The sequence below is a fragment of the Bufo bufo genome, chromosome 5 (genome assembly GCF_905171765.1).
Source record: "Bufo bufo chromosome 5, aBufBuf1.1, whole genome shotgun sequence".
Classification (NCBI taxonomy): Eukaryota; Metazoa; Chordata; class Amphibia; order Anura; family Bufonidae; genus Bufo; species Bufo bufo.
Window position 1 is genome coordinate 517,821,567 of NC_053393.1, and position 12,431 is coordinate 517,833,997.

At 48.2% G+C, this 12,431-nt stretch overlaps 1 protein-coding gene across 2 annotated transcripts in view; it reads left to right on the forward strand.

The window, feature by feature from the left end:
* The first annotated feature begins 540 nt into the window (after positions 1 to 540).
* RSU1 (Ras suppressor protein 1) overlaps positions 541 to 12,431 on the forward strand; it is a 140,324-nt gene continuing 128,433 nt past the window's right edge. The window contains exons 1-3 of one of the 2 annotated variants that reach the window (XM_040434512.1): positions 541 to 620; positions 892 to 1,008; positions 4,281 to 4,331. In XM_040434512.1, the coding sequence (XP_040290446.1) occupies positions 900 to 1,008; positions 4,281 to 4,331 (160 nt within the window). In that variant the 5' untranslated portion in view covers positions 541 to 620; positions 892 to 899. Of the gene's footprint in view, positions 621 to 718; positions 758 to 891; positions 1,009 to 4,280; positions 4,332 to 12,431 lie in introns of those variants that run through there. The other variant, XM_040434514.1, reaches the window with a different exon arrangement.

Consider the following 12,431-nt stretch of genomic DNA (forward strand, 5'->3'; position numbering starts at 1 on the left):
AAAAACGCAGCTGTGAATGAAGCAGCTTCAGCCCGGTAGTATCGCGATGACGGTCCTGACCCAGAGAATGAAGGGCACAAGCAACGCTGCAACAAAAACAAAAAAAACATACAAATGTGGCGGAATTTTTTTTTTTTCCAGTTCCAGCCCAGTTGGAATTTATTTTCCAGCTACAATAGTGAATGGTGCCATTAGGAAGCACAACTTATCCTGCAAAAAAAATAATAAAAATAAAGTTATTGCTCCGAGAAGGCAAGGACTACAAAAAAAAAAGCAAAATGGAGGAAGGGGTTAAAGGGTAATGCAGCAGACCAAGCTCCAGCTTCCAACATAAGCTATATTGCGGCCATAACGCCACTTTATAAAAGTCGCAGCTTGTGAACAAGCTCTGGATCCCCGAATATCGCATCTGTACAGCGGAAGCAAAACAAGTCGCAGCAGCCGAAGCACTTCCTCTCGCCCGGCGCATCCATCTCCCTCCTGCTGGGCTGTGATTGGCTGCCGCCGCGTCCTCCGGCTTCTGATTGGACAGAAGGTTGCCGATCCCCGCGCTGCCATTGGCTGAGGCTTCTGCAGCGCTGTGCTCTGGCGGCTCGCGAGGAATTTGCCTTATTAGGACTGTGAGTAATTTTACAGCCCGGGGCCGCTTCCTGTCGGGTGTGTGCGGGTGTCTCCGGGTGTCTCCCTGCCAGGAGCTCGGGTGTTGTAAAAAAAAGTTTTGGGCAGGTTTCCTCCTCCTCCGGAGTCTATAGCCAGGGTAATAGTGCTCCACTGTACTACCGATAGCATAACTGGGTGGGACTACAACTCCCAGAGTAGCAGCTGAACTTGCTGGGCCTTGTAGTTCCCTTGCACTGTACGATGATTTGTATATGTTTTTTTTTTCTTTAGATATCAAGATGTCCAAGTCCCTGAAGAAGATAGTGGAGGAGAGCAAGGAGAAGAACATCCCTGACATCGACATGTCTGACCGGGGCGTCAGTAGCATGCTGGACATCCCCGCCCTGTGTAAGTAGCTGTGATTGGCTGCCTACTGGCATGGGATCCGTCAGCTGACAACAAAGGGGCCCCAGCCCTGGTTTAAAGCGGTGGCCCCTTTCAAAGTTTCCACTGTGCAGTGGCGCCCTCACTCTCAGTGCAGAAGAACTGCGGTACTGCGCCATTCAAGTGGAGCCGCAGCCCCATATTCTCAGGATCGGTGGGGGTCTCTGAGGTCAAATAGTGATTCTATATCCCAGTGAACAGGAAAGTCCCCTTTAAAGGGATTGTCCAGCCTTGGGGTCTTTCGGCCAGACCCCCCCTCCTGCCCCACCTTGCCGGACCTGCAGAGGGAAGCATACTTATCTGCTCCCCGCTCCTGGGTTCCGGCTCCGTCAGTCCCTTCTTTGCTGCCATTGATGTGCTCCGGTTCCTGCTTGTAAATGTCACGAGTGCTGCTGCAGCCAGTCAGTGGTCACAGCAGTGACATGTGGCCCTGTGATGCACATCGCTGCTGCAGCCGCACTCGTGAGCCAATTCGAAGCAGATGTTTTGTTTCACTGGGGTAGAGGAATACGCTGCGGCCGGGCACCTCTGGGATGCCCCCTGATCCTGAGAATGCACGGGACGCTGGTTTGGTCCTGGGTCTCCTTCTAAGTTTTCCATGCACAGTGGCGCCCCCCCCCCCACCACCTGTCTGAATAAGGGACTGCAGCCTAACTCCATCGTATGAAGGGGTCCGCACTGCTGTTCCTCTGCATAGTAGGTGGTCGGACGCTGCTGTGCAAAGGAAAAACGGAGAAGCAGATCCCGTACCATACTGGCTCTGCTTCCCCTTATTCTCAAGATTGGAGGGGGTAGGCTATCCCGCTCATAGGCCCCCCCCCCCCCGTTGCAAGCATACTTACTAAGGGCTCATGCACACGACCGTAGTTGTTCTGCAGTCTGCAAATGACGGATCCGCGAAACACTGATACCGTCCGTGTGCGTTCCGCATTTTGCTGGCCCATAATCAAACAGTCCTATACTTGTCCCTAATGCGGACAATAATAGACCTGTTCTATTTTTTTGCGGATTGGACATACGGACATGGTCAATTCCGTTTTTTTGTTTTTGTTTGCGGCCCCATAGAAGTGAATGGTTCTGCTTTCGGGCCACAAAAAAATGGAAAGAAAATACTTTTGTGTGCATGAGCCCTTACATGAGAGTTGGTAAATTTGGGGCGTGTAATCCTAGCCTTGGGAACTCCCCAAACCTGCTGGGCCTGCCAATTACGGGTGGCGCTTGCACAGTCCCAACCCATTTTCCGCCCTGTATTTACAGGGACTGTCTCTGACAATTAGGGACAGTCCCTGCAAATTTGGGACTGTTGGCAACCATGTGCCCCGCTGTTCTTTGTACTTTCTGGTTGAGAGGGGTTTGGGGGGAGGATCAGGAAAAGCGATTGCTCCGGCTGCGGTGGGTTACCAGCGCCTCCAGTGATTGGCTGATCAGTCTGCCGTGGGGTCCAGGCAGTGTATGATGGGCGGCATCGGGGAGATTTAGGCCTCATACACACAACCATATTTTTAGTCTGTGTCCCAACCGCATTTTTTGAGGATCGCACACGGACCCATTCATTTCTATGGCTATGGACAGCGCGCGGATGGCATCCATGTGCTAGTCTTCTCTTATTCTTCTATTGTGGGATGCACGCTGACCGCATCCGTTTTGCGGTCCTCAAATCGTGTGTCCGGTCATGTGCTGGAGGGGGGGGGGGGGGCTTAGGAAAGAGATCCGTTCAGGATACATCAGGATGTCTTCCATTCCGTCAGCATTCCGTTTTGTGACCGCTGCAGCTGCGGTTTTGTGTCCGGTCATAAAAAGGGGAAAAAACTGATCTGGCACTGAGAACAATGTAAGTCAAGGGTGATGGATCCATTTTTTATTTAAATTTTTTTTGAAGCCTAAAAAAACGGATCCGTCACCTATTGACTTTCAATGTATTTAGTGACGGATCCGTTTTTTTTTCTGTTTTGATTTTATACAACCGCACCCTGATGTGCAAATCCAAAACGGATCCGTTTTATTGCGGTATTGAGATTCTCTGCCGGATCTCAATACTGGAATTAACAACGCAAGTGTGAAAGTAGCCTTAGGCACTAAACAGGCACCCCAAGTCCTGTGGCGGTGTCTGTAGTGCTGTAGAATCCGTACACTGACTGCTGAAGTGTCTGCAGTGCTCGGGTGCAGGCGTTCCACGGTACAGATGGCAGAGACCGGCAGTGAGCACTGTACAAGCAGGAGCGGAGGAGGTAAAGGACACCCGCCTCGCTAAAAGCCCTGCATAGCACATTGGAGACCCTGCACTGATGTCCTATGGCAGGCCTCAGCGGAGCGGGCACAGGCAATAGCAGAGCGGTACAGTGCTCACTGCCAACCATTCCCTTTACAGTGGAATCCATGAAACCGTATGTCACTTAGTGGTGTACGAATGACGTATAGACACCCAGGACTTGATGTCTGTTCGGTCCTTGAAACAGTTAAAAAAAAAAGTATATTACAAAACTTTATAATAGGTCTTTTAGAATAGTTTGCTCTTCAACACATATTTCCCGTATACGGTATTTAGAGGGGACCCGTCCCCTATCCTGACAGGTCTGTTCTAGTAACTACTTGCATCCCCCATGTAATAACAATTCTGGAGACCCTATCCTTCTCATTCTATGTTGCGCCATTCCTTTATTATTCCTACTAGAAGTTCTGAATGAATTGCCAGCACTCTGCAATAAAGGTCTAGATCAGGGTTTCTCAACTCTGGTCCTCAGGACCCACCTACCGGTCAGGATTGGAGAATATCCCCCAGAATGGATACCTGTGGTAAGTCCTGATGCACGGACACTAATTATATCGCCTGCTCAACACTGAGGTAATCCTGAAAACATGAGCGGTAAGTGGGTCCCGAGGACCAGAGTTGAGAAACCCTGGTCTAGATGGATGTTACTGGTTGGGGGCGTGTCCCTGCACAGTCTGACACTAATTAGTGCTGCCAGCGTGCAGGGACACACCCCCAACTGGTAATGCCCATCTGGACCTTTATTGAAGACTGCTGGCAATTTATTCATAATTTCTAGCAGGAATGATAAAGAGTTATAAGAATAGATGCTGCAGAATAGAATTGTTATTACATGGGGAAGGCAAGTAGTTACTAAAACAGACATGTCAGGAGAGGGGACGAGTCCTCTTCTTTGCACTAGTCTTCCACATGGCAGGCCGTGTTATGGATGCCCGCAGTACTCAGGACCTTGTCTTTTCTCTTCTAGTCACGCTGTCGCACATCACCCAGCTGATCCTGAGTCACAACAAGCTGACCAGTAAGTGCCGCACATTTATTCCTTACATTCTTGGTGGCTCCCATGCTGCCGGTGGATACAGTTCCTTCTTCAGGGGTCTTCTAGAAAACACTCTGACTTGTCCATGCATATATCATGAAAGTCATTGTCTCGAGGACCTGCCAGTCTAGAGAGCAAGGCCTGGATGGAGGTGCGGAATGTTGGACCCCCCACCGATCTGATATTAAAGGGAATCTGTCACCTGCTTTTACCATTTTAAGCTGTCACCATCGCCATGTTCACTAAATTACCTTATTTCCTGCAGTCGTCTTCTTACTTTATTTCGTTTTGTCATTTTGATTTAAAAAAAAAGCTCTTTTTCTGATATTCTAATGAAGCTCCAAGGTGCCCAGAGGGGCGTTTTTTCCCTCTCCGGTGCCCAGTGACGCCCCCCTGCAGTGCCCAGCCCGCCTTAATTTGAATCCCAAGAACGCCTCCTGATTCTCAAATAACCTCCCACAGACCCGGCAAACGGTTCCGCCCCCTCCCCACGTCATCGTCTACCTTCTAGAAATGCCCCGTCCTTCTTCCTGTCGGCGGCCAGAAATCTCGCGCAGGCGCAGAACCGCCTGCGGCCTGCGCCTGCCCGATCATCAACCTCCTGAGGGCAACAGCCTCAAAAGTCTCACTGGGCATGTGCCGAGCCCAGTGATGTAATCTGAGCGCTGTTGCCCTGAGGAGCTTGATGATCGTGCAGGCCTCAGGCGGTTCTGCGCCTGCGCGAGATTTCTGTCCGCCGACAGGAAGAAGGACAGGGCATTTCTAGAAGGTAGAAGATGACGTGGGGAGGGGGCGAAACCGTTTGCCGGGCTGTGGGAGGTTATTTCAGGATCAGGAGGCGTTCTTGGGCACTGCAGGGGGGCATCACTGGGCACCGGAGAGGGAAAAAACGCCCCTCTGGGCACCTTGGAGCTTCATTAGCATATCATTAAAAAGGGCTTTTTTTAAATCAAAATGACAAAACGAACTAAAGTAAGAAGACTACTGCAGGAAATAAGGTACTTTAGTGTTGAGCGAACTTCTGTTTTAAGTTCGGCGTCTAAAGTTCGGCTTCCGGTTAGCGGAGAATCCCGATATGGATTCCGAATTCCGTTGTGGTCCGTGGTAGCGGAATCAATAATCGGCCGGTACTGATTCCGCTACCACGGACCACAACGGAATTCGGAATCCATATCGGGATTCTCCGCTAACCGGAAGCCGAACTTTAGACGCCGAACTTAAAACAGAAGTTCGCTCAACACTGCTTAAAATGCTAAAAGCAGGTGACAGATTCCCTTTAAAGATCTAGATGTCCCAGGGATAGGTTATCAGTTGTTAAAGGGGTTGTCCGGGCTTTTACTATTGATGACCTATCCTCGGGATCAATATCAGTTTAGCAGGTGTCCGACACCCGGCACCCCCGCCGATCAGCTGTACGGGGAGGCGGCGCACGCAGGTGCCGTCTCCCTTCTTTCTTCCTGTCCGCTGCTACAGTGGTAAGCAGGAAGAGAGAAGGGAGATGGCATGTGCACACTGCGTGCGCCGTCTCCTCGTACAGCTGATCGGTGGGGGCGCCGGGTGTCTGATTCCCACCTATCTGATATTGATGACCTATCCAGACGATAGGTCATCAATATTAAGAAGCCCGGAGGACCCTTTAACCTTTTTAAGGATCATTTTCATTTTTTATTTCTCCTCCCCACATTCTAAGAGCCATAACTTTTTTACTTTTCTGTTCACATAGGCTTATTGTTTGCGAGATAATTTTTTTATTTTATTTTTTATGCAGGGCTCCAGATTGCGACCAAAATGGTCGCCAATGCGACTTAGAATTGCAAAATGGCGACAAGACTTTGTAGTCTTGTCACCATTTGCGCCTAGACCCTCCGCTGCTCTGCCTGTCACACAGGAGTTGAACTGGCAGGGAACCCGCTGCGCATCCCATGTTCTCAACAGCACAGGGGAGAAGGAAGCAGTGTCTCCCTCGCCCCTGTGCCGCTGCTGCCGCTGCCACCAATGGGCTGATAGAAGCGAGGAGAAGGGGACGGGCTATGGCCACTTCGCCACTAATAAATATAGTTGATGCCTGAAAAATATGTTACCCCAGTGAACACAGGGTTCCCTTATGAGGGAGCTGAAAACACAGACAAAATATCGGCAAGCTCAGACACGACCCAAGTTATTAATCTGTCAGCACTGTCCTTAACGGAGGCACAAATTACACTTCTAAAAAGAGGTCTCACTTTTACACCAGTACCACGGTTTGATAAGTTTACTTGGGTGAAGGACATAAATTTATTTGCACGGCAACTAGCACCGCACAAACAATTTGCAAGTATGTCATCTGATACGGGCAAATTAATCCAGAAAGAACAAGCACCGTATACCCTGGAAAGTGAGGGTTATCATGCTGAGATCGCACCTCCATTGACAGACCTTAAACCTAGATCTAGATGGACCCCACCTTTTTCACAGTTTAAAAATATTGAGACCTTTGTAGAATTGGTCTCTCAAGATATCAACAAATTAACAACTTTTCCGGAAAGTTTGACAAACGAGGAGTTTGTTGCACATGAGGAACTAAGGTCAAACGAGGATATTGTGATTAAATCAAGTGACAAAGGGGGCAATATTGTAATTCAAGACAGAATGGAGTACGATCAGATGGTAAACAGGTTATTGATGGACAAAGAAATATATGAGACCTTGAAAGAGAACCCCACAAATAGGAACCTTAATGAACTGCATCATATTTTAAAGACAGCCAGGGATCAACGTTTGATATCCAAAGAAGAATTCGAATTTCTGTACAATAAAAATCCCACTATTGCGACATTCTATGCACTCCCGAAGGTGCACAAGAAAAAGATCCCAATACCGGGGCGTCCAATAGTGTCAGGAAATGATGCTTTGGCCCAACCGGCTAGCGAGTGCGTGGATGTAGTGTTGAGACCATTTGTAACATCATTACCGTCTTACATCAAGGACACCACTGATGTTCTCACCAAAACTAGCGGCATAACGCTGTCTGCATCCACGTACTTAGCTAGCCTAGATGTCGAGGCATTATATAGCAATATTGGGCATGAAATTGGCATAAAAGCGATAAAATACTTTCTGGACACTAAGAGTACATGTTTTCACGAGCATAATGATTTTGTGTTAATGTTATTGAGGTTCATACTCGCTCATAATTATTTACTGTGTAACGGTACCTTTTATCATCAGATGAAAGGTACCACTATGGGGACACCTTGTGCACCGACTTTCGCAAACTTGTTTTTGGGGTGGTGGGAGGACCAAATAGTTTTTTCGGATACCTACGCACAATTCACAAGTCACATTTTATTTTGGGGTAGATTTATTGACGATGTGTTGCTATTTTGGGAGGGCGATAAACAAGAGTTTATAGAATTTGTAGATAAACTGAACATAAATGACGTAGGCATGCATAGTATCCACCCAAATACTATTTGTTTTCTGGATTTAATAATCCAGAAAGATGAAAATGGGCAGATCTCAACAGATATCTTTCGCAAGCCAACATCGACAAACAGCCTCCTTCATTGGACAAGTTGGCACCCGACAACATTGAAAAATGGGATACCGGTCGGGCAATATTTAAGGGCCAGAAGAAACTGTACTACAGAAGAGGCTTTTAAAAATGAGGCAGACGAACTATTCAAACGCTTTAGAGCAAGAGGCGATCCGCGAAAAACCCTAAAAAGAGCGTACAACCCCGATAAGAATCAAAAAAGAGAGGAGTTATTATCTCAAAAAAAGAGAACTGGCCCTATGCAGGATCCAAAAATGATAGGATGCATTGGTACGTACGATCACAATCACCTACAAGTAATGAATATTCTTAAAAAACACTGGAAGATACTTACCAGTGACCGAGAATGGAGTACGGTCGTATCATCATATCCCAGAGTCGCCTACAGAAGAGGACACAATCTCAGGGATAAATTGGTCCACAGTTTTCTCCCTAGAACACAAAAAACAAATGAAACTTGGTTAAAATCTAGCATTGTTCCCATGCGGTAACTGTACATTGTGTAAGTACATACCCAAAGTCAAGAAATGTAAAAATCCGGTGGATGGGCGAGAATACACGATAAGAGAGCTTTTCAGTTGTCGGAGCAGTGGGATTATATATGTGGCATCATGTACCTGTCCGAAATGATACGTTGGTAAAACAACACTGGAGCTCAGGAGGAGGATATCAGGACATATCAGTGCCATCAATACAGAAAAAGATACTTCACTGTATAGACACATCACATATACCCAGAATAGTAACCTTGATGTCCTAAAATTTTGGGGACTGACTAAAATCTAATTGGGCTCTAGAGGTGGAAACTTGGATCAAAGATTGCTTCAGGAAGAGGCAAGATGGATCTATAGGGTACAGACCCTTAGCCCTAAGGGCCTAAATGAAGGGTTCTCTTATACGGCCAGTGACTGGTTTCCATATATTGTTGTTATACAGTTAATATGCCTAATTTATAGGTGCTTCTATTTCTCAAGATATACTGGAAATAAGTTCTAATTATATTCAAGTCTGTTTAATGGGCCCAAGTCCGGCCCTTATGGATAATAATAGGCCAGCGATACCTGTAGGAAGAAGTTACAATAAGCGAGTGGACGGCTGAGGTCAGAGGCATGACATGGATAGACCAGCGAGGGTTAAAGGGGCGGGAGCGCATGCAATGAGCTCACATTGATGCTCCCGCACTTGTCAGCAGTATGCGCTAGTCAGTTAACCTTGCCAGTTGGTCATTGGTTACTGACGTAGAGGGCGGGCTCCTGTAATGCATATTAGTCGGCATCTTCAAGCGCGCGCACGCTAGTACCCCACATCTCCTGACGAAGCCACCTCTGTGGTGAAACATGTCGGGAGGGGTGTAATAGTGCTGCGCTCCAGTTTTAGACAGTTCACAGTTAGGCCGAGTTCACACTGGCGTTGCGGGAAAAGGTGCGGGTGCGTTGCGGGAACATGCGCGATTTTTTCCGCGCGAGTGCAAAACATTGTAATGCGTTTTGCACGCGCGTGAGAAAAATCGGCATGTTTGGTACCCAAACCCGGACTTCTTCACAGAAGTTCGGGCTTGGGATCGGTGTTCTGTAGATTGTATTATTTTCCCTTATAACATGGTTATAAGGGAAAATAATAGCATTCTGAATACATAATGCATAGTACAATAGGGCTGGAGAGGTTAAAAAAAATAAAAATAAAATTTTAACTCTCCTTAATCCAGGGCTTGACAAATTTCCTTGGAATCTAGGAGCCAGCTAAAAAAGTTAGGAGCCAGACGGAGCCACGTCATAAAATCTATATTGCGATATAATTTTAAGCATGTGCGATTATATATCGTGATATATTGTTTTCTATATTTGGGGGGGGTGTTTAAACTTTTTTTTTTTTTTTTAACTTTTTATTTAATAACTATTAGCCTCCTTAAGGGCTAAAAACCTTGTCATATTCACCCTAATAGAGCTCTATCAGGGTGAATAGGACTTTACACTCTCCCTGCTGCCCTGTGCTTTGTGCACACAACAGCAGGGAGCTGACCATGGCAGCCAGCTTCTCATGTGCCCTCCAGCCTCTGATCAGCCCCTCCAGCCTCTGATCAGCCCCTCCAGCCTCTGATCAGCCCCCCCCCCCCCCTCTGATCTGCCCCTCCAGCCTCTCCCTCTTATCAGCCCCCTCTGGTAACAAACCCACCCCCCCTCTCTCCCTCCCTCCCTCCCCAGTATTAATCATTGGTGGCAGTGGCCACAGGGTCCCCCCCCTCCCATCATTGGTGGCAGTGGGCAGTTCCCATCGGAGTCCCAGCAGTGTAATGCTGGGGTTCCGATCGGTTACCATGGCAGCCAGGACGCTACTGAAGTCCTGGCTGCGATGGTATGTTAGTGAGCATCATTATACTCACGTGCGCCGGGAGCTCCTTCTTCTCATAGGTCTGTGCGGCGCATTGCTAATGCTATAAGCATTAGCAATGAGCTGCACAGATAGAAGAAGGAGCGCCCGGCGGCCACGGCGCACGTGAGTATAATGATGCTCACTAACATACCATCGCAGCCAGGACTTCAGTAGCGTCCTGGCTGCCATGGTAACCGATCGGAGCCCCAGCATTACACTGCTGGGACTCCGATCGGAACTGCCCACTGCCACCAATGCAGACAAACATTCCCGGCACCCGACCTCTGACAGGACGCTGTGATCCGTGCGATTAACCCCTCAACTGAGGGGTTAATCGCGCGGATCACAGCGTGCAGTCATAAAAGCCGGGATATGGCCGGCACATTGGTATTCAGGCATTCATTGGTGGCGCAGTGGCCACAGTCCCTCCCCTCCTCCTCCTCCTACTCTGTTCTCATTGGTGGTCAGCGGCAGCCGCGCACAGTGGGGAGGGAGGGAGGGACTCATCTCCTTCTCCACTGTGCCGGCTCAGGAAACCATGGTGCGCGCCGAGAGCGCATCTTTGAAAACGGGCTGACAAATACCCAAGCGCCAGGACAAATTCCTGGTCGCCATGGCGACCTGGCGCCTGGGATTTGTCGAGCCCTGCCTTAATTCACTTGCTCGCGCAGCCCGGCATCTCTTCTGTCTTCTTCTTTGCTGTGTGCAGGAAAAGGACCTGTGGTGACGTCACTCCGGTCATCACATGGTCCGTCACATGATCTCTTACCATGGTGATTGATCATGTGATGGCCGGAGTGATGTCGCCACAGGTCCTTTTCCTGCACACAGCAAAGAAGAAGACAGAAGAGATGCCGGGCTGCGCGAGCAAGTGGATTAAGGCAAGTTAAATTTTAAATTTTTTTTTTTTAACCCCTCCAACGCTATTGTACTATGCATTCTGTATTCAGAATGCTATTATTTTCCCTTATTATAACCATGTTATAAGGGAAAATAATACAATCTACAGAACACCGATCCCAAGCCCGAACTTCTGTGTATGCAAAATACATACGGTTGTGTCAATGCACCCTAAGACAGAGGTCCTCCGCAGTGTGTAGGTCACGAGACACGTGCCGAGTTGCACTAAATATGCAAAGAGCGGGCGTCCGCAGGATCAACCCTTTTAAACTAATCCTAATGCCTGTTTGGGCTGATCCTGCTGGTGAGAACCATACCTCCCTTGTTGAAATCTATTGTGCCTTTTTTGTGAAAAAAACATTTTTATGCAAATTAGGGCTTCAGTGCACCGTGCGGTGGGCCGCAGCCTCTCGGTGCACCCTAGCTCCTCTTTCATGCTCTGTCCCCTCACCTTGATTGACAGGACCAGGCATCAGTGTTGTCTTCTTGCCTGGCGCTATAACTTCACCCCTGTGCCATACAGCCTATCATCGGCGCATGCACAGTAATCATCTGGAGCAGATGTATGCGCATGTGCCAATGCTTGGTGGTACGGCGCAGGTGTGAGGTTAATCAAGGGGGAGGGGGGGTGGACTACATGAAGGGGGAGGATATAGGATGCACCTAGGCAGGGCTGTGGAGTCGGAGTCGGAGGCAAGAAATGAACTGACTCCGATTTAAATTGGAATAAATTCACAAAAAGTTATAATTTAATTACCGTATTTTTCTCCATATAAGACGCACCTAGGTTTTTGAGGAGGAAAATAAGAAAAACAATATTTTGAACCAAAAGGTGTGCTTTTGGTGGGTTTTGAACTAATGGTCTGTGGATGGCACTGTTATGGGGGCATCTGTGGATGGCACTGTTATGGGGGCATCTGTGGATGGCACTGTTATGGGGGCATCTGTGGATGGCACATATATAGCATCTTATCTTGTGTCATCCACAGATCCCCCCATAACAGTGTCCCTGTGTAGTGAATGGGGGCCTGCATCTGTTTCTGTAATGGCAGTGGGGCCCGGTGCCTGCTTCATTCATAAAGTGGGTGGAGCAGGCGCGTGACGTAGTGAGATACGCTACGAGCGCCCACCGGCCTCCTGACTGCCAAGAAGTTAGTAGTAAGTAGTACAGCGCTAGATTTAAGATGATTGGAATACTTTAACAATACCCACAAGTTAGATATGATTACCGTATACTACAGTGAGCTGGGCCCGGTGTAGTAGAATACAGTGACTGC